At 44.3% G+C, this 27,943-nt stretch overlaps 3 protein-coding genes across 7 annotated transcripts; 1 reads left to right on the forward strand and 2 right to left on the reverse strand.

Moving 5' to 3' along the window:
- Positions 1 to 9: 9 nt before the first annotated feature.
- Positions 10 to 27,926, reverse strand: pigt (phosphatidylinositol glycan anchor biosynthesis, class T). 2 transcript variants are annotated; one of them, XM_062460215.1, is made up of 12 exons: positions 27,486 to 27,926; positions 27,027 to 27,204; positions 26,636 to 26,763; positions 26,396 to 26,496; positions 26,145 to 26,231; positions 25,439 to 25,526; positions 25,121 to 25,218; positions 24,704 to 24,863; positions 24,002 to 24,202; positions 23,336 to 23,501; positions 22,896 to 22,979; positions 10 to 524 (listed from the first exon to the last, which is right to left on the reverse strand). In XM_062460215.1, the coding sequence occupies exons 1-12, from the start codon at positions 27,901 to 27,903 to the stop codon at positions 317 to 319; spliced, it is 1,917 nt and encodes a 638-aa protein (XP_062316199.1). In that variant the 5' UTR covers positions 27,904 to 27,926; the 3' UTR covers positions 10 to 316. The 2 variants fall into 2 exon arrangements, with proteins under 2 accessions (XP_062316199.1, XP_062316198.1); XM_062460214.1 differs by lacking the exon at positions 10 to 524 and adding an exon at positions 21,461 to 22,676.
- Positions 5,615 to 8,534, forward strand: LOC134018303 (uncharacterized). Its single transcript, XM_062458196.1, has 5 exons — positions 5,615 to 5,866; positions 6,626 to 6,748; positions 6,872 to 6,940; positions 7,293 to 7,389; positions 7,579 to 8,534. Exons 2-5 carry the CDS (start codon positions 6,740 to 6,742, stop codon positions 8,529 to 8,531), a joined length of 1,128 nt encoding a protein of 375 aa, XP_062314180.1. The 5' UTR covers positions 5,615 to 5,866; positions 6,626 to 6,739; the 3' UTR covers positions 8,532 to 8,534.
- LOC134019375 (keratin-associated protein 5-3-like) lies at positions 11,942 to 17,838 on the reverse strand. Of its 4 annotated transcripts, XM_062460210.1 has the most exons (9): positions 17,682 to 17,835; positions 16,924 to 17,061; positions 16,675 to 16,815; positions 15,980 to 16,120; positions 15,275 to 15,421; positions 14,334 to 14,480; positions 13,631 to 13,777; positions 12,689 to 12,835; positions 11,942 to 12,132 (listed from the first exon to the last, which is right to left on the reverse strand). In XM_062460210.1, exons 1-9 carry the CDS (start codon positions 17,782 to 17,784, stop codon positions 11,957 to 11,959), a joined length of 1,287 nt encoding a protein of 428 aa, XP_062316194.1. In that variant the 5' UTR covers positions 17,785 to 17,835; the 3' UTR covers positions 11,942 to 11,956. The 4 variants fall into 4 exon arrangements, with proteins under 4 accessions (XP_062316194.1, XP_062316197.1, XP_062316196.1 ...); XM_062460213.1 differs by lacking the exon at positions 12,689 to 12,835 and having other exon boundaries at positions 11,950 to 12,132; positions 17,682 to 17,838; XM_062460212.1 differs by lacking the exon at positions 16,675 to 16,815 and having other exon boundaries at positions 11,950 to 12,132.
- Positions 27,927 to 27,943: the final 17 nt, after the last annotated feature.

Raw genomic sequence — 27,943 nt, forward strand, 5'->3', positions numbered from 1 at the left:
CATCACATTAGTAGTGCACGGAGGAAGGAAAGACCATCTTCACAGGCAAAACAAAAATGCCTTGAAAGTCCATTAGTGTTTTTAAAAAAAGACTTGGTTTCACTCCTTTGTTCTCTTCCTTGATATAAAACTACCAAAAAAATATATATATGCCACAAGTTTTCACACAAGTACTTCCCTTAAAAGTCCCTGTCACATTTCTTCAGTGGTCTTTCCCTTGGCCAGAACAAAAACATAAATAAATTCAGTGCTTGTTCGTGTTAGCATTAGCATGGTGCCTCACAGCAGTGGCACTCCCCGGAGCCTGCGTATGACGTTAGCTAGCTTCTTGGCCAGGCCTGGGCTCCTCCACCTGGAAAGTGCGGGTCAGGAAGTTATAGAGAGATCCGTAACCCACGGTGATCACGGTACAGGTGAGGCAGATGATGTTGTAGGGCATGCTGAAGTCCGGAGTGGGCAAGTTAACCAGGAGGGGCTCCGTGTAGACTCTGATGAAGTAGCTGGATTCTTCCTTACAGGGGAAACTTTATTACTTTAACTTTATTTTTATAGTCCAACTTTATTTAATATATATATAAATGAACTTGCTGTTAAGCTAGATCAATGTACTGCTCCTGGCCTCTCCCTCCTGGACAAAGAGGTGAAGTCTCTGTTTTATGCTGATGACCTTGTCTCCCACCAAACAAGGACTACAACAACAGCTGGACATTGTTGAACAATACTGTCAAAACTGGGCCCTTGCAATAAATATGAAGAAAACTAATATCATGATATTTCAAAAACGCAATTACATAATCATGTAATTGAACATGCTATGAGTTATAACTATCTTGGTTTAACCATAACAGCATCAGAGAGTTTCAACATGGCAGTGAATGCACTAAAAGAAAAAGCTCGAAGAGCCCTAAATGCAATTAGAAGAACATTTTATAATATGAAAATTCCAATTAAAATCTGGCTTAAAATATTTGATAGTGTGATCCAGCCCATTGCGCAGTATGGTAGTGAAGTATGGGGTCCACTCAGTCATCATAGCTATACCCACTGGGACAAACACCCAACAGAATCTCTACATGCAGAATTCTGCAGATACATCTTACATGTCCACAGAAAGACGCCAACAAATGCATGTAGAGCAGAATTAGGCAGATACCCAATGATAATTAATATCCAAAAGAGAGCACTAAATTTCTTCAATCACCTTAAATCCAGTCCTCTAGACACCCTCCATTCCAAAGCCCTCCAAACCCACAAGCTGAACCCAGATAAGAGTCCCCTATGTCAGTTGGTGCTGAGACTCACTGCCCCCACTCAGACACACCCTGACCAGTCTCACACCAACACTGCTTTCCAAACACCAATCAGAGTCAACCAAATTATAACACAATGTAAAGTAACCTACCTGGAACATTGGAAAGAAGATACTAAAAGCCAAAGTCGATTAGAATGTTATCTAGCCTTAGAAAGAGATTATAAACTGGCAGAATATCTCTATACTGTCAGAGATAGAAAGCAGAGACAGTTCCTAACCAAGTACAGGCTCAGTGACCACCAATTGGCAATTGAAACAGGACGACACAAAAAATCATGGCAACCAAAAGAAAACAGAATATGTGGTCACTGTTCGACAGGTGAGGTTGAGACAGAGATGCACTTTACTCCTACAATGTGAAACATTCAGTGATATAAGAAATGATTAGTGGAACAAACTCCACTCTGTAATCTCAGATTTCAAAGGTCTTAGTGACCTCTCAAAGGTAAAAATCCTCCTAGGAGAAGGAGACAGGGCATACCTTGCTGCCCAGTATGTATCAGTATGCCACAACCTGAGAGACAGTGAGTGACCTAGACACACACACACAAAGCACACACACAAAATATACTGTGTGTGTGACTGACATGTGTATGTGTGTATATATATATATTACTTAATCAATCTTAAGGTTATGTTAAAGTTCTCCTGCTTTAATCTTTCAACTGAATTTGCCATGTTTGGTTGTTATAGTAATAGTTGTAATAGTATACCGATGTCCATAGTAATGGGATGAATACTGTTTCTGTGGCTCCACCGTTGCTTTGGCAATATGAACATCTGTTTCTTAATGCTAATAAAGCCAATTGAATTGAATTGGAAATTGCAAGGAGGGGGGGGGGGGTAAGTTAGCCTGACAAATATTTTTACTTTGAGTTAGTAGACTCACATATTCGATTTTCCACATCAACATCGAGAGTTTTGATCACAGTGGATGTATTTTTTGTAACGACTTTCAGTCATCCAACCGAAAGAATCTTTTGAAAGTTAAAAAATAAAACAATTTAAAAATAAAATAAAATATATATAAAAATAAGAATAATCTGCTACATGCTAAATGCTTCATGATCGAAGCTACTGGAAGCAAGAATTTGCGTTTAATCATCAGGAATGGGTATAGCTCAGTGGGGAAGGGTATAGTTCAGTCAGGATGGATATATAGCACAGTGGTAGTGATTGCACATCAATAGGTCCCGGGTCCAAACCCCACCTGGTAAGTTTGCAAAGTGTCTGCTGTACATTTATGATCGCTATCGTCAGCGTCATCACAAGCCTCTTCAGCAGAAAGAGTCCGGGGGATTAGGGGGAGACAGACACTTACTCGACGTAGAAGCCGTGGTTGGTGTCGGGGGTGTACTCGGTCCACTTGAGCAGAGCCCTCTCGAACTGCACCGTCACCTCGGTGACCGAGTTGGGGGGCAGCTGGAGCAGCATCTCCAGAAGGTGGGGCCTCAGGCGGTCCTTAGAGGGCTGGTAGTGGATGTAGCCTAGAGGGGGAGGGACGGGAGAAAAGAGGGGAGAGGGTGAGAGAGGAGGGGGGGGAGGGGGTGGAGAGAGTAGGGAAGAGGGAGGAAGGAGAGGGTAGGGGAGGGGTAGTGGGGGGGAGCAGTGAATTGGGAGGTATTTAGAATTTCACCATAGATCAATCCAACTCTACTGGGGTAATATACAAATTACTCGAATCAGAACAGAACACTGAAAAGCTCATGTGTGCCCCCATGTGGACAGAGATGGAATGGCTTGAAGAGGACTACATCATTTAGTACGGTCTCTCTGGGAAGGTTCTTGGTGAGAGGTTAACTTCCATACTACGCCAATTAAGTATTCAGGAAACTGTCTATTTGTGGCTAGAAAAACTCAATCAAGTCAACAGATTAGACAAGACTGGGCGAAATCCAAATGGTGGATGCTCGTTCCAGACACTTCCACCCCCCCCACCCGTTTTTGGTGCAGCGTTTATTCGAGGGCGGCGTTTATTACACAACTTTTATTTTTGGTGCGGCGTTTATTCGAGGTTGGCGTTAATTTGAGGGCGGCGTTTATTCGAAGAAATACGGTACGTGTGAAATGAGGATGTGAAATGTGGAGTTAGACCGTAGAACAGTTTCTCTTCCGTTTTCAGCTCAGGTTTTGTACAGGCGGAGCCAAAACCCGACCGATCTACGTCACAGCGACCGATCTACGTCAGATCACAGACAGTTGCATTCAGTTACTCAGCTGGTACCATCCAAAGACAAAGTAATTAACACTCATAGACTGCAGGTAGGTCTGTTCTTATATCTGCAATTGATTTAGCTAGTGTTGGTGTTGTTGCTAAATTCAATAAATTAAAGGAGGCGGAGCTTCAGCTCCTTCAGGCGACACACCCCCCTGTCTCAAGCAGAGAAGACTGCTGATTTTCTCACCATTTCAATTTTCAATTTTCATACTTGACGGTGTTTTTTTTCCATTCGAATTTGGATGGGTAGTTAACAACACATTCTTCTGTGGTGTGATGAATTTAAAACTCTTTTTCAATTCCACTTTACAGGATATTTAATGATTTATTAATTGTGTGGCACTATTTTAACCTTTAAATAACTGCAAACCAAAAAGCTTTTGAAGATTTCGCAATTTTTCACAACACAATGCGTAAATTGACAACTGACATCGCAAAAAAAAAAAATTTACTTATTACCCCAAAAAATTATTTACTTATTACCCCAAAATCCTTCCAAACAGCAGATTTAGCTAGCACAGGTTGCACGATAGTTTATTCGCCCGTCATAACCTTTCGTTTTATTTCTAAATGTTGAAATATTGTTTCCCTTAACCCGAAAAATTATATTTTAGCGAGTTACCCGCGGGTACCCGATCTGGTGCAGGACTCTGTAGGCTACCCTTGTTTCCCTTAGAGACTTGTTGCTCTTGTGGTTAGTAACTGACTTAAATTTTTGTACTCGCTGTGATATATTGTTTTTATTATTTTTGCTTGCTTTTTTCCACAGGTACACTTGCACTTATAGCAGTTCATGTTGTTTAATTGTAACTTGTTTAACTACATGCTCTTATGGTTCTTCCCTTTGGCACTTATTTGTGCTTATGCACTAATGTGTGCTTCATGTTTTGGCTACTCGCAATGTTTTGTGGCTATCTCGTTGTTATGATCAGTGACCTATGCACTTTGTAAAGCTCTCTCTTGGAAGTCGCTTTGGATAAAAGCGTCTGCTAAATGAATAAATGTACCCGTGATGTAGCAATGTAAGTTCTATGTGTTGTACTGTTAAACTGCAAAGCATCAGTGTAGTAGAAACAGTTTGCATGTAATAACATCGGGATCAATTTCAATCAGGAGAGACCTGGGCCCCGTTCGTCGTAAGGGTTGAAGCTAAGTTAATCAATTGTCCCTTTAGCCCGTTAACATTAGCGAGATGAGTGAGAACAGCAAATATCGGTTCGTCAACGGCTGATCCGCATCCAAATCATGTGGTTAATTTCAATCAGGCTAATAAAGGCTAGGCTAGATAAAAACAAGGCCAAAGAGTATCTAATTGATACGAATTCATAGACACTTATGAGGATATATGTAGGCTACTGAGCTTATATCATGTACTATATATGTGTATATGCATGTAGGCCTATGTGTAAATCCCTCTTTGATTTCATTGACTGGGACATGGCCAGGGAATATGATGAATTGATTCATCAGCTGGTTAAGCGCCAAGTACACTTTTCTTACAGCAACGCATGTTGCGGCTTTGCCAATGTTTTCTGCATCGCCTATACTGTATAAAAATTTAGCCTATACCTGACGCAAAAAAACTCAAGGCTATGCACAGTCTGAAGCACAGTTAAAGTTTATTGTCAATTTCTTCACATGTCAAGACATAAAAAGGAATCGATGACTTTTCCCACTCTCCCACAGTGAAACATAAAAAGCACAGGCACAACAGATAAGACAAGACATTTCCTAAAACATAGCGTTACATATTCACATTCAGCATGAGCTCATAATAAAGCATAAAGCTTGCTGCGGCGTGTGATATTTGCAATGTACGGCCCGAGAAGGTCTTGCAAATAAATGAGTCCTTGTCCGCTGAATCGATATCGCTCAAACAAGAACTCATTCGTGTGAAATAAAGGATCTTGGCAATCGCGAAGAACTCTATTGGTATGGAAAGCTAATCGAACTAAAATATAGCTCCTTGGTCAACTGGGTCTCTCAAAAAGGGAGCTGCCATGTTATTTTCCGGGGGTGTGGCAAGCTTATCCAGCTACACTTACGTTAGCCTGCTCTGGAGCAGGTTAGTGCTAATAGGCCATTATCACGCTGATACGTAGTACTTCCGCATTCAGTGATCTTTGTGCACTGCCACTTCCGGTGGATCACTCATCACTCTGGCGAACCTATGATGGACGATTATAAGTTAACTTATACTGCATCCCTGGTAAATTTACCCAAAATAACTTTTTCTGACGTACATCGACTAACTGAACAACACTCCATCACAGCCCGCTCCAAAGTGGACAAGGGATACAGTTTCTTTTTCGAGAACTTCATCTACGACTACGAAGGTGAGTGGCTACTAGCTAGCTAGCTAACATAACATTAGCTAGGTAGGTTAGCTTATGCTAACGTCAGTTTGGCGTCAGCTCAGATGTTCGTATGGTTATAATGTGTTTAACCTACGTTAAATCCAAGTAAAGTAAGATTATTCACATTTAAATGAGGCTGAGTCAATTCACCCTTTTAATTTGTATTCTGATAGGAAGAACGTTAGCCTCTGTCAGTGTCAGCTAGCTAACGTCAGCATAGGAGTGTCCCTTTTGCTAGAATGAAAAATCCACAGTATATGCATTAATTATTTTGTCCACCAGTGTCCAACATCATTGACAGGGCGGTGGCTGTCAGGTCTAGGTGTTACAGGTCGATGAAGAAGCGAGAACAGCCCCATTATTTGAAGGTTATTTTAAGAAGCTAAGGCATAATGGCAAGAAATGTAACCCCTTCCACTGTTGCCTGTTTACATCAAGTCAGTCAACAGCCATGTGATTTGTGACATACGTACGGTATGCAAATATCAATATATATCATGATAATGTAACTTTGCATTTAAATTCTTTAATATCCTTTTTGTTGAATCCAGCAAGTTAATGGTGTAAGGGGTTAACTACTCTACTGCGGTTGCAGATTTCCTAGACTGCGGTTGCAGATTTCCTAGGATTTTTGGTTAATTGTAATGCTCTTTCTTACATTTCTGTATCATTTGCAACAAGATTTTCATTTTAGTTTAACTTTAGCAACTAACATTATTAGTGTTGTCTTTAATGTAGATTGTTTTCCAAGCTGATGCAGCCGAACTTCAAGAAACCTCATGCAGCTGTACAGCAGGCAAGGTTCTGTGCAACCATCTAGTGGCCTTGTTGTTCCAGAGTGCCCATTACAGCATGTTGCAGGTGAGGGCTGTGGTCTGGGATGTTAACATGGGCAGGTTGATTGGAGTGACACTGGTTCTAGAGGTCTACCTTTGATTGTTAACAAGCACATCCCGGTTTGCTTTTCTATCTCTTGTTCTGCAGGTGAGAGCTGTACCACCACCTGTGGCCTGCACAAGCTCTCTGCAAACATGGCATCGACCAAGGACAAAGGTAACATTGTAGCCGCGCGGAGCTGCACCGCATTGAATAGAATTCCAGTCTATTTTTCAGCCGTGGCGTGAGCTGCCCCAAGTGCCACCCTTAACTCCACGAGCAGTGTATCCCAAACGTTACGCCTGGGACACACTGTTCGCGGAGCGAAGCGTGGCACACGGGGCAGCTGAAAAATAGACTGGAAGTCTATTCAAAGCGGTGCAGCGCAGCTGTACGTCTGGCTACATTGGTTAACATGGGAGTGAATTGGAAGCGGTGCCACTCTGTGTGGCTACCGCGAGCATAGTGTTTACACCATTACAAGCAAGATACTATTACAATCATGGCTACTTGTTAATATCATTCCCAGGGGATCCATGCAGAGCCGGTTCAGGACTTGGTTGTTAGGAGACCAAAGCCATCTGCCAGGAGTGTATGCAAATCAACACTCTATCAAGCATACACAGGTAATGTTACTGTAACTAATATCATACTGTTGGCTGCCGTATAATACATAATTGTATCTTGCCACTTTTATACACATAATTATGTAGCAAATATAACACACAGTAGTGTAACAGCAGTGAGCAATTCTCCAGAAAGACAAGAGATGTGTGGATAATTTAACACTTACTGTTTTTAATTTTACATTTCAGGATCCCTCCCAGACCCGCAAGTCTTGTCTCTTGGGGAAGGACTGAAAAACCTCAGGCCGCAACCACTAATATCCTCAGTGCTGCATGGCTTGTCTCAACTCTCCATGGTCGACTCCAGGTTCGGACCTGTGCCGCGAGGTTCACCCCTGTCCTACCAGTGTCCTCCTGTGGTCAAACGCGGAAATTATGTCCAACACCCAGGTGCACCAACATTCCCTAAACTGCCTTTAGAGGGGTCAACATTTCCCACTACTTTTCCAAACGTTGACCCAAACTCCCAACAGTTTCTCCATTTGGACAGCTTAACTGTGACACACGAGATGGCAGCTGAGAGAGAGGAGCAGACACGTGAGCAGTCTGAGTGCCCATTATGGCAAGCTTTACGCAAGCCTAGAGTGACAGCTAGTAGGTTCTATGAGGTTAGCCATGTGAAAGGGCCGTCTTCTGGTCAGACCCTGGCAGGGCGGATACTTAAGGGAGTACACCAGACTCCCGCCATGAAAAGGGGCCTTGAACGCGAGCCACAGGTGCTGGAACAATATTCAAAACATTTCAATGTAAATGTCTCACGCTGTGGATTTGTTATCCATCCCGATGCTCCTCACATCGGGGCTAGCCCCGATGCGAGGGTATATGACCCTAGTGCCATTCCGTGTTTTGGGCTTGCTGAAGTTAAGTGCCCAGACATCTCCAGCATTTCTGAGGCAGGACATGTAAAAATTGTGAATGGTCAGGCAAAACTGAAGCAGAATCATAAATACCACTGGCAGGTTCAAGGCCAACTGGCAGTAACTGGATTGAGTTGGTGCGATTTTATAACAGATACTGAGGGAGACTTAACAGTCGAAAGGGTCTGGAGGGATGATGAAATGATAAAAGAGATGAAAAAGAAGGTGGACCTGTACTTCTTTGGTACATATATGAATGTGTATCTTCAGCAGAAAGTGAAATGAACTGAATGAATAAAGGAAATGAATGAAGAAAAGATTTTATTAATTCCCTTTTTCTGAGTACATTATTTACATATTTACATTATTTGAATACTTTCAGGATGGACTGACCTTTACAATTGATTATAGATGAATGACTTCTCATTCATTATATACATCTCATTCAATATATACAATGTATTCAGTATACAGTTGAATGCATGTGATCGGGGGAAACACTATTCAACAGGGATGTAGCCTTTTAAATCAAGTGGTCCCTGGAAGTTGGTCATCACACAGCAGACGGTCCACAGCTGGTTGACTGTCCCAGACAAGGTTAGAGGGAGAGTGTGTTCCCAGATGCGATATTCCTTGACTCTGCGTATTGCTCTTTCCACGAGGATTCGAAGTCGGGCGATTGCTTGTGTTTTTAGAGCATCCTCTTTGGTGAACTGCGCTGTGGTTAGAGATGAAATAAGTTCATTTCTATTATTTCAGTGAGTGCCTCAGTACTTTTTTAAACATTTGTCTGCACACCTTAATGATTATCATTTTGGTCACAGTTTTAATTTGAAATGTTCATTCCTTTCATGCCTACCTGTCATCTTGAAGGGTGGTATAATCAGCATTGCCCCACGGTCAGCTAGCAGCTTCTCGATGGTGAAACCCTTGTCTGCCATGCAGCCATCTCCTGGCTCCAGTAAGTCCAGCAGTCCACTTTGTTCAGTCAGCTCTCGGTCAGAGATGGAGCCGGTGAAGAGACTTGACACAAGTCACAGCACTACATGGGGCAATCCCAATTAATCCCTTCAAGGTTGTCGTGTTTTTGTACGATGAGAAAACCTCAGACTGGAGAGTGAGGGATGATGGATTCTGGCATCGCACCTCGGTGCAGTCGATGATTACCCGAACATCTGGACTGTACTGCACAAATTTGCTTGGCATGGTGTTCTTGACTTGCTGTTTACTCATCCAGATGGGAAGGGAGCCAAGGAGCAGGTAAAGGTAGTTGGCCCACGTTATAACAACACGGGAGACAGTGGACACACTGACCTGAAACATGTCAGCCAGCACCTTCTCTTGCAGGCCTGCAGCAACTCTGCAGCAGAAAAGAAAAAACTCATCAACCAGTTGCAGCCTACGCGTTGGACTGGGAGAAATGGGTTCAAATGTTTGTCCCTTTTTCTGAGCTTTCGACCAATAAACCACCATGGAGGCAGATGGTTGAATTGCCTCCCAGAAGTGACAAAAAACATATCTTGACGTGAATCTTGTGTAAAAAAGGATGTCCTTGTCTGAGACACAAAATCGGTGAAAATGCACTTCACCCACTTTCAGCTCTGTTGTCAGCTCCTTGATTTTGTCTTCCAGTTGCTGTATGTGTGCAGCAGCAGCATCCAGTGCACCTGTATGAGAGGAGAGAAAAAATTAAAACATCTGACCCAGATTTTGTCTGTGACTTGCATATTGGAAGTTTTTTGGACCTCTAAAGCTACATGAAATAGCTTTTTATAGCTCAATATTCACCTTTACGTTTAATCAAGTAAGATATAAAATGCAATGTTTGTACTTGTGATGAAGCTGGTAGGTCATCATGAGGAGGTAGTCCAACATTTCAGAACACCGGCAAACACTGACATACCTGGTTTAAGAGCAGAACCGTAATCATGTTCTGTCATCACCACCGAAGCTGCGACCTCCTCCATCGCCTCTTCCTCACATGGTAGGGGCTGCTCCAGAGGAAGGGCTGGACAAACGTCATGGCCTAAGCGAGTTGATGCTCTTTTATAAGCAGACTCCCTTCTTGGCAGTCCCCAGTTGTTCCACTGGAAACGGGAGGGCACAGAACCGATTTGCAGACGCTTGATGCGACCTCGGTTGGTAAAGTTAGCCACGTCAGCTAACGCTAGCCTGCTAGCACTACCTGTAGCGTTAGTGTAGTCTGATTCACTAAAGTGCCGGCTACAAACAAACGTGCTACCTTGTTTTATTTTAAAGTTTGGCCCCTCATCCCGGCGAACCGCTTTAATCCACTTCTTCCTTAGACTCAATTCAGTCGGGAATCCATGGAAACTTAAGTAGGGTTGGCGTTGTTTGTTCGATTTACAAAGTGGAACAGAGCAGTGACATCTAGCCTTCGTTTCAGCCATTGTTGAACTGCGCCGGAAGTGGACATGCACAAAGTTGACAAATCCCGCCCATGAAACCCGGAAGCGTGATAATCCCCTATTGATGTTACTATGGTGATTTATCGAAAGTTGCTTCCACGAACCAAAAAGAGGGGCGTTTTTTATCTTAGCCTGAAAATTAGCTCGCTAAACCGCTTAGCAAGCTACGACGAATACCCCCCTGGGATGAGTAAAGTGATGTTTATTTACAGAATGATAAATGTACTACAAGTGTTTGGAACTTAGACACCCCGGAGTGGAGGTGAGACTAGGTGTGGAGGTGAGAATAGGAGTGGAGGTGAGGTTGGGAGTGTGGGTGAGGTTAGAAGTGAGAGCAGTAGGACATTGTCTCAACCTGAGGCAGACAGACAGGGTCTGGGCCAGATCTCTGAGCAGTTCTCATTCTTGGATTTACATTTATTCATTTAGCAGACAATTTTATCCAAAGCGACCTCCAAGAGAGAGCTTTACAAAAGTGCATAGGTCACTGATCATAACAACGAGATAGCCCCAAAACATTGCGGGCAGCCAAAACATGAAGCATACATTGTGAAAAGCAAATACGTGCCAATGGGAAGAACCCTAAGAGCATGTAGTTAAAAAAGTTACAAAATAAACAACATGAACCTCAAAAAGTGGATTGTTTCATCATCTGTTTTTGCAGCAAAGCCAGACCATATAAGGTGCATCTCTGGAAGCACACCAGACAGGCTCTCTGGCAGCGCGCTCACGAACAAGAAGAGGAATGAAAGTTTTACGTTGAAAGTTTTATTTTGGTTAGAACAGTACAAACGTAGTAAAAAATCAGGCACTCCTTTGCCTTCAGATGAACCAACGACATACAGTACTTTAAAAACCTCAACCTTAGAATGTTTGACCTCCTAACCAATCAGCATGGCTCGCTGCAGGAGTGGCCACAGGTTGTCCGGCAGCATTTCTGCTCTCCTGGACACTGGCCGTCGTGGTAACAGTACTCTGCACACACGGAGGTCCCCTTGGGCTGGGGCCTAGCTTCACTATAGCATTGGGAGAAGATTGTGAGTTCCGGCAATACCATCTCTTACAAAACAAAATACTTAAGGATTCTTTGGGGGCCTTTTCTTAACAGTTGAGATTGACAGGAGATTTCAGTGGAGAATCAAAGGGGGGAAGACATGCAGAAATGTTGCGAGCCGGATTCAAACCTGGGGAGCTGCTGTAAGGCCTCTCCCTACATGGTAAGCACACTTACCCAGTGTAATTACCCAGTGTAATTACCCAGTGTAATTACCCAGTGTAATTTTACATAAAACCCCTCAGCCCCCAGTTTATGATGTTTACCTGTATAGGGGCGATGCATTGATGCCCACAGCCGTCAGAACAGCATTTCTGGTTGTTGGGACAGTCGCAGTCATGGGAGCACAACTCCGCACACAACCCTGCTCCCCATTGCCTGCGAGGACACACTCCTGGCTTCCCTTTGGAAACAAACGTGTCAGGTACATCACACTGTGAGCTCAGGGGGGTATTCCAGAAAGCAGGTTATGCAACATAAGCGGGTAAGTTAACCCACCAGCTGATTCACAATGTTGCAGCAACCTAGTGGAAATGTTGCTACAACGCTGGTTGTCAGCTGGGGAGTTAACGTACCCGGGTATGTCACATAACCTGCTTTCTGGAATACCCCCCAGGTCATGAACGCTTCATCTAGACTTTCAGAAAACGTAAAATTACACTAGGATTTTGAGAGCAATAATTGTTTAAAAAAATTGTCATTCAATGGAGTTTTTTTATGCTCAATTATCAATTATCTTAAGGATTCTTTGGGGGGGTTTCTTAACAGTTGAGATTGACAGGAGATTCAGGGGAGAATCAAAGGGGGGAAGACATGCAGAAATGTTGCGAGCCGGATTCAAACCTGGGGAGCTGCTGTAAGGCCTCTCCCTACATGGTAAGCACACTTACCCAGTGTAATTACCCAGTGTAATTACCCAGTGTAATTTTACATAAAGCCCCTCAGCCCCTGATGTTTACCTGTGTAGGGGGCGATGCATTGATGCCCACAGCCGTTAGAACAGCATTTCTTGTTGTTGGGACAGTCGCAGTCACGGGAGCAGAAGTCCACACACAACCCTACTGGCCGTGGTCCCCATCGCCTGCAAGGACACACTCCTGGCTTCTCTTTGGAAACAAACGTGTCAGGTACATCACACTGTGAGCTCATGGGGGTATTCCAGAATCAAATCAAATTTCAAATCAAATTTATTTGTATAGCCCTTTTTACACGCAAGCATGTCACAGAGGGCTTCACATATGCCCATAGAACTGCCCCTCAACCAACCTAAACCCTCAAGGAAGACAAGGAAAAACTCCCAAAAAACTCTCAACAGGAGAAAAAAAAAAATGGAAGAAACCTTGGGAGGAGCAATTCAGAGAGGGATCCCCTCCTCCAGAGACGGTCTAGATGAAACGGTCAGAAAGCAGGTTATGCAACATAAGCGGGTAAGTTTACGCACCAGCTGATTCACAAAGTTGCAGCAACCTAGTTGAAATGTTGTTACAACGCTGGTTGTCAGCTGGGGAGTTAACTTACTGGGTATGTCACATAACCTGCTTTCTGGAATACCCCCCAGGTCATGAACGCTTCATCTAGACTTTCAGAAAACGTAAAATTACACTAGGATTTTGAGAGCAATAATTGTTTAAAAAAATGGTCATTCAATGGGTTTTTTTTATGCTCATTTATCAAATATCTTAAGGATTCTTTGGGGGGGTTTCTTAACAGTTGACATTGACAGGAGATTCAGGGGAGAATCAAAGGGGGGAAGACATGCAGAAATGTTGCGAGCCAGATTCAAACCTGGGGAGCTGCTGTAAGGCCTCTCCCTACATGGTAAGCACACTTACCCAGTGTAATTACCCAGTGTAATTACCCAGTGTAATTTTACATCAAACCCCTCAGCCCCTGATGTATACCTGTGTAGGGGGCGATGCATTGATGCCCACAGCCATTAGAACAGCATTTCTCGTTGTTGGGACAGTCGCAGTCACGGGAGCACAACTCCACACACAACCCTACTGGCCGTGGTCCCCATCGACTGCAAGGACACACTCCTGGCTTCTCTTTGGAAACAAACGTGTCAGGTACATCACACTGTGAGCTCATGGGGGTATTCCAGAAAGCAGGTTATGCAACATAAGCGGGTAAGTTAACCCACCAGCTGATTCACAATGTTGCAGCAACCTAGTGGAAATGTTGCTACAATGCTGGTTGTCAGCTGGGGAGTTAACTTACTGGGTATGTCACATAACCTGCTTTCTGGAATACCACTCAGGTCATGAACGCTTCATCTAGACTTTCAGAAGACGTAAAATTACACTAGGATTTTGAGAGCAATAATTGTAAAAAAAAAATGGTCATTCAATGGGTTTTTTTTATGCTCATTTATCAAATATCTTAAGGATTCTTTGGGGGGGTTTCTTAACAGTTGACATTGACAGGAGATTCAGGGGAGAATCAAAGGGGGGAAGACATGCAGAAATGTTGCGAGCCGGATTCAAACCTGGGGAGCTGCTGTAAGGCCTCTCCCTACATGGTAAGCACACTTACCCAGTGTAATTACCCAGTGTAATTACCCAGTGTAATTTTACATAAAGCCCCTCAGCCCCTGATGTTTACCTGTGTAGGGGGCGATGCATTGATGCCCACAGCCGTTAGAACAGCATTTCTTGTTGTTGGGACAGTCGCAGTCACGGGAGCAGAAGTCCACACACAACCCTACTGGCCGTGGTCCCCATCGCCTGCAAGGACACACTCCTGGCTTCTCTTTGGAAACAAACGTGTCAGGTACATCACACTGTGAGCTCATGGGGGTATTCCAGAATCAAATCAAATTTCAAATCAAATTTATTTGTATAGCCCTTTTTACACGCAAGCATGTCACAGAGGGCTTCACATATGCCCATAGAACTGCCCCTCAACCAACCTAAACCCTCAAGGAAGACAAGGAAAAACTCCCAAAAAACTCTCAACAGGAGAAAAAAAAAAATGGAAGAAACCTTGGGAGGAGCAATTCAGAGAGGGATCCCCTCCTCCAGAGACGGTCTAGATGAAACGGTCAGAAAGCAGGTTATGCAACATAAGCGGGTAAGTTTACGCACCAGCTGATTCACAAAGTTGCAGCAACCTAGTTGAAATGTTGTTACAACGCTGGTTGTCAGCTGGGGAGTTAACTTACTGGGTATGTCACATAACCTGCTTTCTGGAATACCCCCCAGGTCATGAACGCTTCATCTAGACTTTCAGAAAACGTAAAATTACACTAGGATTTTGAGAGCAATAATTGTTTAAAAAAATGGTCATTCAATGGGTTTTTTTATGCTCATTTATCAAATATCTTAAGGATTCTTTGGGGGGGTTTCTTAACAGTTGACATTGACAGGAGATTCAGGGGAGAATCAAAGGGGGGAAGACATGCAGAAATGTTGCGAGCCAGATTCAAACCTGGGGAGCTGCTGTAAGGCCTCTCCCTACATGGTAAGCACACTTACCCAGTGTAATTACCCAGTGTAATTACCCAGTGTAATTTTACATCAAACCCCTCAGCCCCTGATGTATACCTGTGTAGGGGGCGATGCATTGATGCCCACAGCCATTAGAACAGCATTTCTCGTTGTTGGGACAGTCGCAGTCACGGGAGCACAACTCCACACACAACCCTACTGGCCGTGGTCCCCATCGACTGCAAGGACACACTCCTGGCTTCTCTTTGGAAACAAACGTGTCAGGTACATCACACTGTGAGCTCAGGGGGGTATTCCAGAAAGCAGGTTATGCAACATAAGCGGGTAAGTTAACCCACCAGCTGATTCACAATGTTGCAGCAACCTAGTGGAAATGTTGCTACAATGCTGGGTGTCAGCTGGGGAGTTAACTTACTGGGTATGTCACATGACCTGCTTTCTGGAATACCACTCAGGTCATGAACGCTTCATCTAGACTTTCAGAAGACGTAAAATTACACTAGGATTTTGAGAGCAATAATTGTAAAAAAAAAAATGGTCATTCAATGGTTTTTTTTTAATGCTCATTTATCAAATATCTTAAGGATTCTTTGGGGGGGTTTCTTAACAGTTGACATTGACAGGAGATTCAGGGGAGAATCAAAGGGGGGAAGACATGCAGAAATGTTGCGAGCCAGATTCAAACCTGGGGAGCTGCTGTAAGGCCTCTCCCTACATGGTAAGCACACTTACCCAGTGTAATTACCCAGTGTAATTACCCAGTGTAATTTTACATCAAACCCCTCAGCCCCTGATGTATACCTGTGTAGGGGGCGATGCATTGATGCCCACAGCCATTAGAACAGCATTTCTCGTTGTTGGGACAGTCGCAGTCACGGGAGCAGAACTCCCCACATACTGGCCGTGGTCCCCATAGCCTGCAAGGACACACTCCTGGCTTCTCTTTGGAAACAAACGTGTCAGGTACATCACACTGTGAGCTCAGGGGGGTATTCCAGAAAGCAGGTTATGCAACATAAGCGGGTAAGTTAACCCACCAGCTGATTCACAATGTTGCAGCAACCTAGTGGAAATGTTGCTACAATGCTGGGTGTCAGCTGGGGAGTTAACTTACTGGGTATGTCACATAACCTGCTTTCTGGAATACCCCCCAGGTCATGAACGCTTCATCTAGACTTTCAGAAGACGTAAAATTACACTAGGATTTTGAGAGCAATAATTGTAAAAAAAAAAAAGGTAATTCAATGGGTTTTTTTAATGCTCATTTATCAAATATCTTAAGGATTCTTTGGGGGGGTTTCTTAACAGTTGACATTGACAGGAGATTCAGGGGAGAATCCAGGGAGAAGACATGCAGAAATGTTGCGAGCCGTATTCAAACCTGGGGAGCTGCTGTAAGGCCTCACCCTTCATGGTAAGCACACTTACCCAGTGTAATTACCCAGTGTAATTACCCAGTGTAATTTACATAAAACCCCTCAGCCCCTGATGTATACCTGTGTAGGGGGCGATGCATTGATGCCCACAGCCGTTAGAACAGCATTTCTGGTCCTTGGGACAGTTGCTGTCATCGGAGCAGAACTCCCCACATACTGGCCGTGGTCCCCATAGCGTGCAAGGACACACTCCTGGCTTCCCTTTGGAAACAAACGTGTCAGGTACATCATACTGTGAGCTCAGGGGGGTATTCCAGAAAGCAAATTATGCAACATAAGCGTAAGTTAACCTCAGCCCCTGATGTATACCTGTGTAGGGGGCGATGCATTGATGCCCACAGCCGTTAGAACAGCATTTCTCGTCGTTGGGACAGTTGCTGTCATCGGAGCAGAACTCCGCACACAACCCTACTTTCGAGTTGCTGCTGGGGCACACTCCTGGCTTCCCTTTGGAAACACACAATGTGTCAGGTACATCATACTGTGAGCTCAGGGGGGTATTCCAGAAAGCAAGTTATGCAACATAAGCGTAAGTTAACCCACCAGCTGATTCACAATGTTGCAGCAACCTAGTGGAAATGTTGCTACAACGCTGTGTCAGCTGGGGAGTTAACGTACCCGGGTATGTCACATAACCTGCTTTCTGGAATACCACTCAGGTCATGAACGCTTCATCTAGACTTTCAGAAAACGTAAAATTACACTCGGATTTTGAGAGCAAAAAAAAAACAATTATGCTCTATTATCTTAGGCACGTGGCCTCTGCACAAAAGCCCCGAATAACTTCATGCTTCATGCAGCAATTAAGTTCATGCGTATTGGGGATTTTTTCTAAGAAAGAGAGAATCTCTTTGGTGACCTTAGGCGAACTGAAATCATGTTAACAATCACAAATCTGAATTTCTGAATTACAGAAATTCAACAAAAAAAAGTAAGTAATTCAACAAAAAATACATTAATTATTAGGCTTAGCCTACCTCAAAGTTTATGGTTTGATACTGATCAAGATAATAACATTCTTTCGTGTATAAAACATGTAGCCTATTAGCTGCCTTTGCAAAACTCACCTATGAATGGACCTTCGGATTCTGCAGTACAAACAGTACTGAAATCTACAAACGCTAAAAACACAACAATAAACCCAGAAATCGCTGACGAATGCATCTCCATGCTGTCTTCCCGTCGGGCTCAAGACTATCTTGTTTGGACAAATATTCCAATATATAGAGGTAGCGCGTGCACGCACTCACGCACGGGCCCTTCTGCGCTTGCTGGGTCCCTGCACCGCTCATTTTACATTCCCTTTCACGCGCCCCTCACGTCACATTCAGTAACTGTAATCAGGGCCTGCCAGTTTCAAGATTGACTTCAGTGCAGAGCAGTGGCAACTGCAAGGGAAGCTCGGCTTCCGCTAAAATGTCAACAAATTAATGATCAAATATTTACTATTGTGTTAACATATTAAATGCGTTCATTCTTGATGATAACGGCGTCACCGTTCTTAGAAGATCCTGTGGTCCTGGGTTTCTTTCAACCAAAACATTTCAAAACGAAAAGAACAACGTGTATGGTACCGTACAATGCTATTCACAAGTTAAATACATGATAATTTCACAACTTTCATTGAATTTTGATGTTTTATCCACTTATATAGCAGGTCTAACAAATGTGTTCTCCTATGAACACAGAAAAAGAATGTCAATGTAACTAAGTTTAGTGTCATTCATTCATACATTCAGTCATGTACTACCTTCTTCTCATATTCCAGTTTTCAGTATCCAGTATCTCCAGCCTTGTTTTTAATTAAAAGCCTTTTGTACTCTATATCGAGCTCCAGGGTTCTTTTATACAGGGCCCTCACATTGTCTGCTCCAACCTGAAACAAATAAAGAACATCGTCCCTTTGCAAGGCACACTTGGAGAAAGTTGAAGGTGTCCATTTGACTACTGTGTTTCAAGGTTCATTGCTTATCTCGTGTCTTTGTCTTGGCCTTGAAGTGGAGGCCCTAGGCTCAGGGGGAGGAAGAAGTTCCTCTTCCTGCTGAGTTTAACACCATAGCAATTGAGTCATATTTGAAATGAGCACTTTAAGGACTTGTGTCTCATGTTCAGACCACCACCATTATCAAGTCATTACAGACACTTCAATCACAGTCACACATTCACACACTTTCACCATCTGTGTTGCAAGTGGTAAAAAAACCCTCAAAAGTGTACCCCCAAAATGCTCTCTGACCAGGAAGACACAGTTTCCTGGTCATCTAGGACCTCCACCTGAGAAAGTAAATGGCCTATTTGATCAATATTCAGCAACCACATATGGCATACATACTGGCGTATGACTATTAGTTTCACTGTTACCTCTGTATGGCACAGTGGGACGACAGTGGGTGGTGGCAGCAACACCACTGTATTTCCTGTCACTGCAGAGAACAGTAATACATTTCACTCCTACAATATTCATAAATAATTGTTGAATGAACATGGTCACATAGATTACTTGAAACATACCCTGTACATATGCACAATTTGCCACTGCCAGGGTTGCAACTAAAATAATACAGCAACAAAAGTTTAACGTTATGGAATACACAAGTGTAATTATGGTCACATCTTGTACCTGGGGCAGTGATATCTGTAAGTCATGTAACTTACGCATTTACAGCGTCTGCTATTTTCTGCCAGCTTTCTCTCCTTGACTTGGCAGCAGCGACGGTGTTACTTTTTGCCTGTATTATATGTTGATATGTTTGCATGATTATTGTCTGCTCCTCCTGTGTGAGATATGCGGCTCTTGTTTTGTCCATGTTTGCAATTGGACATACGGTGGAAACACCGCCCCTTTTATGTGAACGTGCACGTCTCTAGATTGGAAAGATCTGGGTTGAGTTAGAGAGTTGATAACCGCCGTCGTGATTGCCATTGTTAGGGTTTGTGAAGCCGGGTAACTGAAAGTAATCCAAGCATGTTGACCTTGATTCGTATCACAGGCCCCCGGTTACGCAACATAACCGGTGTAACAGGCCAAATTAACCCCCGCCCAGATTAAACCTGGGTATACTTTGGCACAGGCAAGAGTATACCCAGGGGATAAACTGTCCTAGGCCATTCTATACCCCTCCAGGCCATACTATACCCAAGGGGATAAACTGTCCTAGGCCAGAAAGGAAGAAGAGAAACGTGCCAAAGAGTAAGGTATGCAATTTTGATTGTATTATATTTCTATTTTCATTATTTAATACTCGTAACATAACATATTTTACAATATATCATTTTAATTCAAAGCAAACTTGCATATATTCTTTCATTGTTTGTTATTATTAATATTATTGTTTGCTTTCAACATCTATATTGTAGCAAAGACTTGCTAGTCTTAGAAGTTGAAGTTCTGTTGTTACTTTGAATTGGAGATGAACAAGCTTTAATGTCTAAAATTGTGATTCTTACCAAACTGCTGATAGGCTCGTCTGTGTTGAAGATTTCTTGTGCGCATTTCAGACATTGGGACGTGCAATCTGCTTGGATGGAAGATGACAAGCTGAGTATCAGCACCAGGGCATACCACTCCATTCTTGGCAAAGATAGTCCCTGAAAAGTAAGCAAAAAAAGAAAAGAAATTAATGACGTTAGCTTACTTTTCTTGTGTATACAACTAACCTACTGTACCCGGTCGCAATATCAACACACACTAAAACTTATATATATTCCAGTCCCAATTCAATCAGATAATATATGTTTGTCCATTCATTAAGTCTTAATTATTAATTGTTTTTTGTTTCCTGCCTGTTCTTCTAATTGCGCTAATGGTTTGTCAGACAAAGTAGTAAATTCCCCATAATTAACTTCCGAGTGTTTTGTTGTTAAAGTTTGAAAGCCTACCAAATAAATGGGAAAATACCTAATGTACAATTGAATGGTCAATGGCATAGTAAACTTGGATCTTTGTGGAAGTCTAATATTTTTTCTGGTTTAAGTTAGTCTATGTTTTAAAGTTTTAAGATTTAAATCAGTTAGCTTTCTCACTTAAATTACCTGACAAAACTGAACCCCCAATAAAATATTGGAAAATTAAGTAATTCTTGTGTATATCACTCAACACTACTGATATCATGGGGGTATAATTTGGCCTAGGCCAATTCATACCCCAGAGAATAAATTGGCCTAGGCCATAATATACCCGGGGTATAATCTAGCCTAGGCCCTTTTAACCCCAGGTATAGTCCGGACTGGGGGTATACTATGGCCTGTTACACCGGGTAAGTTAACCCACCAGCTGATTCACAATGTTGCAGCAACCTACTGGAAATGTTGCTACAATGCTGTGTCAGCTGGGGAGTTAACTTACCAGGGTATGTCACATGACCTGCTTTCTGGAATACCCCCCTGGGGTGTCCTTGGCTTAACTCTTGTGCCGCCTTTGGGTCCCAATGACCCGAAGGTTCACAATGAGCCATCGTCGTGTTGCAACAACTTTACCCAATACAAAAACAAAGTGAAGCATTTTCTTTTAACCTTTGCGCTGTGGGGGGGGAGGGGGGGGGGTCTGATACAGCGCGACGGTTAAAAGAAAATGCTTCAATTTGTTTTTGTATTGGGTAAAGTTGTCGCAACAGGACAGTCGGTCACAATGACTGAAGGGTCACAATGACCCTAAGGTTACACACACACACACACAGCTGAGTCAATAGGGATTGAACTGATCCTACTCTTAGGAAACTGTGATCAAGATCTCATACTGGACCAATAAAAATAACATACAAGGTCATTCTCTCCCACACAACACATAATATGCACACATCTTGATATTGGCATGTGTAAACCACACAACAAATATGTGTGCTTTTCATATACTGTATTTATTGAAAAGACAATAATAAATATCCCAGTTCTCCCAAACATATTCACACATTCACCTTCCTCTTGGTACAATCCACTCATTGTATAGACCAGAGTTTTACTACTGCAATAGTATCTTGCACAGCAAACACAAGTGAAGACATCAAAGTTACCATTTGGTGTAGTTGGTAGTAAGTAAGGATGTATGAAATGTCCTAATACTTTATCTTGAACATAAGTGTTAATATAAATGTAATTTTTTTAGGGGCACTGTTTCCAACAAAAATGCATCAACTGGTTCTTTGAGTAACAAGAAATGTAACCCCAAACATTTTAAAAACCAACCAAAGGCAACTATTTATGAAACATTGTGTCAGTCAGTGCGTCAAACATTTCAACATGCATTCATCGATAGAATTAAAAAGACTTGTTTTGTTTAGATACTGTAGAAGGAAAATAAACAATCGTTCATACTGAATTATATCAGTTACAGTTAATGATGGTGACTATAGGCTAACCATATGGATTCATTGGCAGGCATGTCAGCCAATAACGTAAAATAGGCTTTTAGTCATTTTTATTGTTACAGTCATAATTTTATAGATCAAACCCCCAAGTCCCCCTGAAACACGGGCAACAGACTTTGGGTCCATCCACAGACATTAGCAAAGCCCTTCTAGGTCTCACTAGACCCACATTAGTAGTGCACGGAGGAAGGAAAGACCATCTTCACAGGCAAAACAAAAATGCCTTGAAAGTCCATCAGTGTTTTAAATAAAGACTCTAAAAAGTGTCACTCCTTTGTTCTCTTCCTTGATATAAAACTGTACCAGAAAAAAAAAAATATGCCACAAGTTTTCACACAAGTACTTCCCTTAAAAGTCCCTGTCACATTTCTTCAGTGGTCTTTCCCTTGGCCAGAACAAAAAAAGTAAATAAATCCAGTGCTTGTTCGTGTTAGCATTAGCATGGTGCCTCACAGCAGTGGCACTCCCCGGAGCCTGCGTATGACGTTAGCTAGCTTCTTGGCCAGGCCTGGGCTGGGCTCCTCCACCTGGAAGGTTCGGGTCAGGAGGTTATAGAGAGATCCGTAACCCACGGCGATCACGGTACAGGTGAGGCAGATGACGTTGTAGGGCATGCTGAAGTCTGGAGTGGGCAAGTTAACCAGTAGGGGCTCCGTGTAGACTCTGATGAAGTAGCTGGATTCTTCCTTACAGGGGAAACTGCAAGGAGGGGGGGGGGGGGGGGGGGGGGTAAGTTAGCCTGACAGATATTTTTACTTTGAGATAAGTAGACTCACATATTCGATTTTCCACATCAACATTGAGCGTTTTGATCACGGTGGATGTATTTTTTGTAACGACTTTCAAACGTTAACTTTCTAAAGATTCTTTCGGTTGGAATCCACCATCTCCGTGGGCGACCGCTACATCATTACTCACAAGCTACTGAACAGAGGACGCTCCTGTGTAACGTTGGCATCCATGGCAACGACGCTGGGCACCAGAGCGCTTATGACAGAAGACCTGTTGAGCAAAACGGACAGAACAGTCTCCAATAAGCGAATACTGATTAAGTCTTAAGGTCCTAAGGCGGCATTAGAACAAGTGTGAAAATGCTACATGATCGAAGCTACTGGGAGCAAGAATTTGCATTTAATCATCAGGAATGGGTATAGCTCAGTGGGGAAGGGTATAGTTCAGTCAGGATGGATATATAGCACAGTGGTAGTGATTGCACATCAAGACGTCCCGGGTTCAAATCCCACCTGGTAATTTAGCATAGTGTCTGCTGTACATTTTTGATCGCTATCGTCAGTGTCATCAGTAGCAAGCCTCTTCAGCAGAAAAAGTCCGGGGGATTAGCGAAGAAGGCCTCTTACCCGACGTAGAAGCCGTGGTTGGGGTCGGGGGTGTACTCGGTCCACTTGAGCAGAGCCCTCTCGAACTGCACCGTCACCTCGGTGACCGAGTTGGGGGGCAGCTGGAGCAGCATCTCCAGAAGGTGGGGCCTCAGGCGGTCCTTAGAGGGCTGGTAGTGGATGTAGCCTAGAGGGGGAGGGAGGGGAGAAAAGAGGGGAGAGGGTGAGAGAGGAGGGGGGGAGGGGGTGTGGAGAGTAGGGAAGAGGGAGGAAGGAGAGGGTAGGGGAGGGGTAGTGGGGGGAGCAGTGAATTGGGAGTTATTTAGAATTTCACCATAGATCAATCCAACTCTACTGGGGTAATATACAAATTACTCGAATCAGAACAGAACACTGAAAAGCTCATGTGTGCCCCCATGTGGACAGAGATGGAATGGCTTGAAGAGGACTACATCATTTAGTACGGTCTCTCTGGGAAGGTTTTTATGGTGAGAGGTTAACTTCCATACTAGGCCAATCAAGTATCCAGGAAACTGTCTATTTGTGGCTCAATCAAGTCAACAGATTATAAAAAGACCACATGGTGGATGCTTGTGCCAGACACTTCCACCCCCGCCGAGGCTCACACATCCCCCCCTCAGGCGGGGCTAGCGGCTCCGTGCGTGCCTGGGCTCAGGGTGCACTCACTGGGCTTGTTGGGGCGTCCCTTGCTGGTGACGGTCAGGGTGTGGATGTAGAGACGGAGGTACCAGGGCACCGTGTCCAGCAGCAACACAGGGAAGGCCCGGTACGGGTGGTTGTTGTACATGAGGGTGTGGATCTCCCCGGTCTGCAGGCCGTAGCCCGCCACGTAGCGCTCGCTGTGGAGAAGGGGGCGCAGCATGTCGCCTGGACGACACGATCGACACGGTCAGTTAAGGGAAAACGGCGTTGAGTGTGTTTGTGTTTGTAAATGGGATGTGGTTATGTGGAGCATTACTGGGGCAGAGTTTCGAGTTACAGAATGTGGTCAACTACTACAGAGTAACAACCAGTACAGATATGAAAACCCGCCCCTCTCATTAAAGTCTAGCCCCGCCCCTCTCATTAAAGTCTAGCCCCGCCCCTCTCATTAAAGTCAAGCCCCGCCCCTCTCATTAAAGTCAAGCCCCGCCCCTCTCATTAAAGTCAAGCCCCGCCCCTCTCATTAAAGTCAAGCCCTGCCCCTCTCATTAAAGTCAATCCCTGCCCCTCTCATTAAAGTCAAGCCCTGCCCCTCTCATTAAAGTCAATCCCTGCCCCTCTCATTAAAGTCAAGCCCCGCCCCTCTCATTAAAGTCAAGCCCCGCCCCATCTCATTAAAGTCAAGCCCCGCCCCATCTCATTAAAGTCAAGCCCCGCCCCTGTCACCTCCGTCTGAACCCCTCCAGCGCAGCAGCATGTTGAGCGAGCGGAGGGTTCCGAAGGTGTCCTGTCTGGTGAGGTCGTACACGGCGTAGGTCCTCCGGTCCCCCAGCACCACAGCCTGGCTCAGCAGAGGGGTGGCTGGGCTCAGCTCAAACAGCTCCCCCTGCAGGACACACACAGAGCAACAGCGGTTAGCGTCCAAGCTAGAACTGAAGAATGTTTCAAAGATAAGGTATGTCGTTGCCGTAGCTGTTGGCTGCTCCGTAGGATTGAGGTTCTAAAATGTGCTTTAATAACGGTTGACTGGTTGTGGTTTATGTTATCTAATCATTTCAGAGGATTATCTTTTTTATGCAGTGAAATTAGGTTGGTCTGGGTGCTTCTGCTAAGTACAAAAGTAAAAAAAAAAAAAAAGTGGACCTGAGGGTTGTCAGTGACGTCAATATAGACTTTACTGGAGGAGGCCAGCGGGCAGGCTTCTGTCAGCGTGCGAGAGAACATCTTAAACAGCGACCAATCTGTGGGGAACACGTTCAACAGAACACATTAAAGCATACTTAACCCGACGCAATCAAACTACATTTCATATCAAGATTTTGAGTACCCGCATTACATAATACAGTACTAACGATGGAATAATTATATATTTACGTATATTCATAGTTAGCTTGAAAGGCTCACTCTCAAATAGAATTAGCATAGGAGACATGTAAGGGATGAAGGGCTATGTGTCCTCACCTCGTTTACCCTGACCGGAGGTGTGCAGGTCAAACACCACGCTCAGCGTCTGTCTCAGCTCCCACGCTGTGGACGTACACCTCCAGTCCTGCAGAGACGGCAGCCGTCACAAAACACCACGTCAACACTGGATCCCACATTCACACTAGTTGCCATGTCAACACTAGCTACCACGTCAACACTGGATCCCACATTCACACTACATTTACATTTAGTCATTTAGCAGACGCTCTTATCCAGAGCGACTTACAGTAAGTACAGGGACATTCCCCCGAGGCAAGTAGGGTGAAGTGCCTTGCCCAAGGACACAACGTCAGTTGGCATGACCGGGAATCGAACTGGCAACCTTCGGATTACTATCCCGATTCCCTCACCGCTCAGCCACCTGACTCCCCTAACACTAGTTGCCATGTCAACTTTAGCTACCACGTCAACACTGGATCCCACATTCACACTAGTTGCCATGTCAACACTAGCTACCACATCAACACTGGATCCCACATTCATACTAGTTGCCATGTCACCACTAGCTACCACATCAACACTGGATCCCGTCTGGGTTCTACATCAATACCTGAACGTCAAACTGGTAGTTTGACTCCGCCATCTTTCTTTACAAGTCTATCTCCTTGGGTGAATAGCTACACAGACGTTTTCTCTTGTTTTTGTTCATTGTGTGTGACAGAGCGTCAGAACGACGACTCACCTGGCACACGGGTCTGATGTGCAGAGCCTGAGAGTGGAAGCTGCTGTGGAACAGCTTCTCTGACTTCATCAGGACAGCAAGGCCCGCCTGCATCACATGGAGAGAAGGAGTGGCAACAGAGATGGGGGTTATGGAGGGAACATGCAACACAGGCACACACACACACAGGCACACACACAGGCGCACACACACAGGCAAACCCACAGATACACAACACACACACAGGCAAACCCACAGGAGCGCACACACACCTTTGATCCACATGGCAGGAGCTTCTTCCACGGTGTGAGATTCTCCGTGCAGACGATCTCCCGAGGCAAAACAGCGTAGCGTAGAAAACGGGGGTCTGTCACTGCACAAACAACACACAGACAGTTCACAACACACCAACAACCTTTGGATTACTAGTCCAATTCCCTAACCGCTCAGCCACCTGACTCCCTGTATGATGCTAGCATGTTTGTCAGCGGGGGGGGGGGGGGGGGGTTTACCGTTGCCCACTCCTAGAGGTTTGAACGAAGCACTGGGCTGCACAGTGTTGGTAGAGTCGATGAAGTTGAGAGAAGCACAGAAGATCCCTGAGAGGACGTTGGTCAGCTCTTTCCAGGCTCCATCAACACTAGAAGACAAGGAAGAAAAACAGACCAGAGGAGTTTTACAAACCATTTTAATGGATAGAACATAGTATTGACAGTAGAGAGAAAGAGAGAGAGAGAGAGAGAGAGAGAGAGAGAGAGAGAGAGAGAGAGAGAGAGAGAGAGAGAGAGAGAGAGAGAGAGGAGGGGTGGATGAGACAAAACATAGTTGATCCCTGATGAAAAACAGCATTAAAACTACAGTTGTCATGGCAGCGGGAATGCCTGGAGGGGCCACCCTACTCACTCGGTGACCGAGTCCTGGAACCAAACCCACAGCTGGGCACCAGGGGGCGCTGGCAGGAAGGGCTGGCCCCACTGCATGGTCCTCCAGTAGCCCTGCGTGAAGGAGATGTGCAGCTCCCGCACTGAGAACTTGGATATCACCTGGCCCAGGGACTTGGGGAACAGGCGATAGTGGGACACTGAAAAAAAATTGACAGATTTTGAAAAGACTTCATATGAACGCTGTGGTACTTTGTGTAGCTGGCACATCACATAGATTACAATTTTAGATAGGGTCTAACTAAATAGGCAGATCGGATCAGATTTTACTGAGGACTGACACTTAAAGCAACAGAGACTGACTCTACCGACACACTGTGTGAAGGGACCGATACGTTTACGAGATTTCTAGAGAAGCAAACGTGTATCTTTTAGATGATATGTCTTCGCCTGTACAGTTGTGTTAGGTGCGCGTAGATACCTTTACTTCCTTGCACGAAGTCTGTATCCCAAAGAGTTGCGAACTGGAAACTGGCATAAATGTCACCAGAATGAAGCGGTCTTATCACCAATTCTTCTTGAAACGTATCTTTATCAGGCGGAGGTGGAGGAGGAGATTCTTCGGTGTCCGGGACGTCTTCATCGACACTTGGAGGATCCGACTGAGTCGTTCCCATCACTGTAGCTTCCCACTGCTGTTCCCCCGCGGCCTCTTCCTGGATTTGGTTCTCGCTTTCAACGGTTGTAGGCGTATAGTCTTCATGTTCGGTTTGTGCATCATCTATCACGACACTATCATCACCACTAACTGGGATTTTTTCTTGAATGTCTGCAAACACAAATGCAGTTAGCACACAAATAATGAACGCCAGCACAGTAAAACTGCACCTGCTCGCCATTTTTGCTGCTTTACAATGACTACTTCCTCATTGACGCGTC

This window comes from Osmerus eperlanus, chromosome 4, assembly GCF_963692335.1.
Source record: "Osmerus eperlanus chromosome 4, fOsmEpe2.1, whole genome shotgun sequence".
NCBI classification, from domain to species: domain Eukaryota; kingdom Metazoa; phylum Chordata; class Actinopteri; order Osmeriformes; family Osmeridae; genus Osmerus; species Osmerus eperlanus.

Coding starts and splice junctions, on each gene's coding strand:
- LOC134018303 (XM_062458196.1), top strand. Junction 6,941..7,292: donor GGCATCGACCAAGGACAAAG/GTAACATTGTAG, acceptor TATCATTCCCAG/GGGATCCATGCAGAGCCGGT. Junction 7,390..7,578: donor ACTCTATCAAGCATACACAG/GTAATGTTACTG, acceptor TTTACATTTCAG/GATCCCTCCCAGACCCGCAA.
- LOC134019375 (XM_062460210.1), bottom strand. CDS start 17,784: ATGGAGATGCATTCGTCAGCGATTTCTGGGTTTATTGTTGTGTTTTTA. Junction 14,481..15,274: donor ATGCATCGCCCCCTACACAG/GTATACATCAGG, acceptor TTGTTTCCAAAG/AGAAGCCAGGAGTGTGTCCT. Junction 13,778..14,333: donor ATGCATCGCCCCCTACACAG/GTAAACATCAGG, acceptor TTGTTTCCAAAG/AGAAGCCAGGAGTGTGTCCT.
- pigt (XM_062460214.1), bottom strand. CDS start 27,903: ATGGCGAGCAGGTGCAGTTTTACTGTGCTGGCGTTCATTATTTGTGTG. Junction 24,203..24,703: donor CTGGAGGGGTTCAGACGGAG/GTGACAGGGGCG, acceptor CGTGTCGTCCAG/GCGACATGCTGCGCCCCCTT. Junction 23,502..24,001: donor GGGACGCCCCAACAAGCCCA/GTGAGTGCACCC, acceptor CTCCCCCTCTAG/GCTACATCCACTACCAGCCC.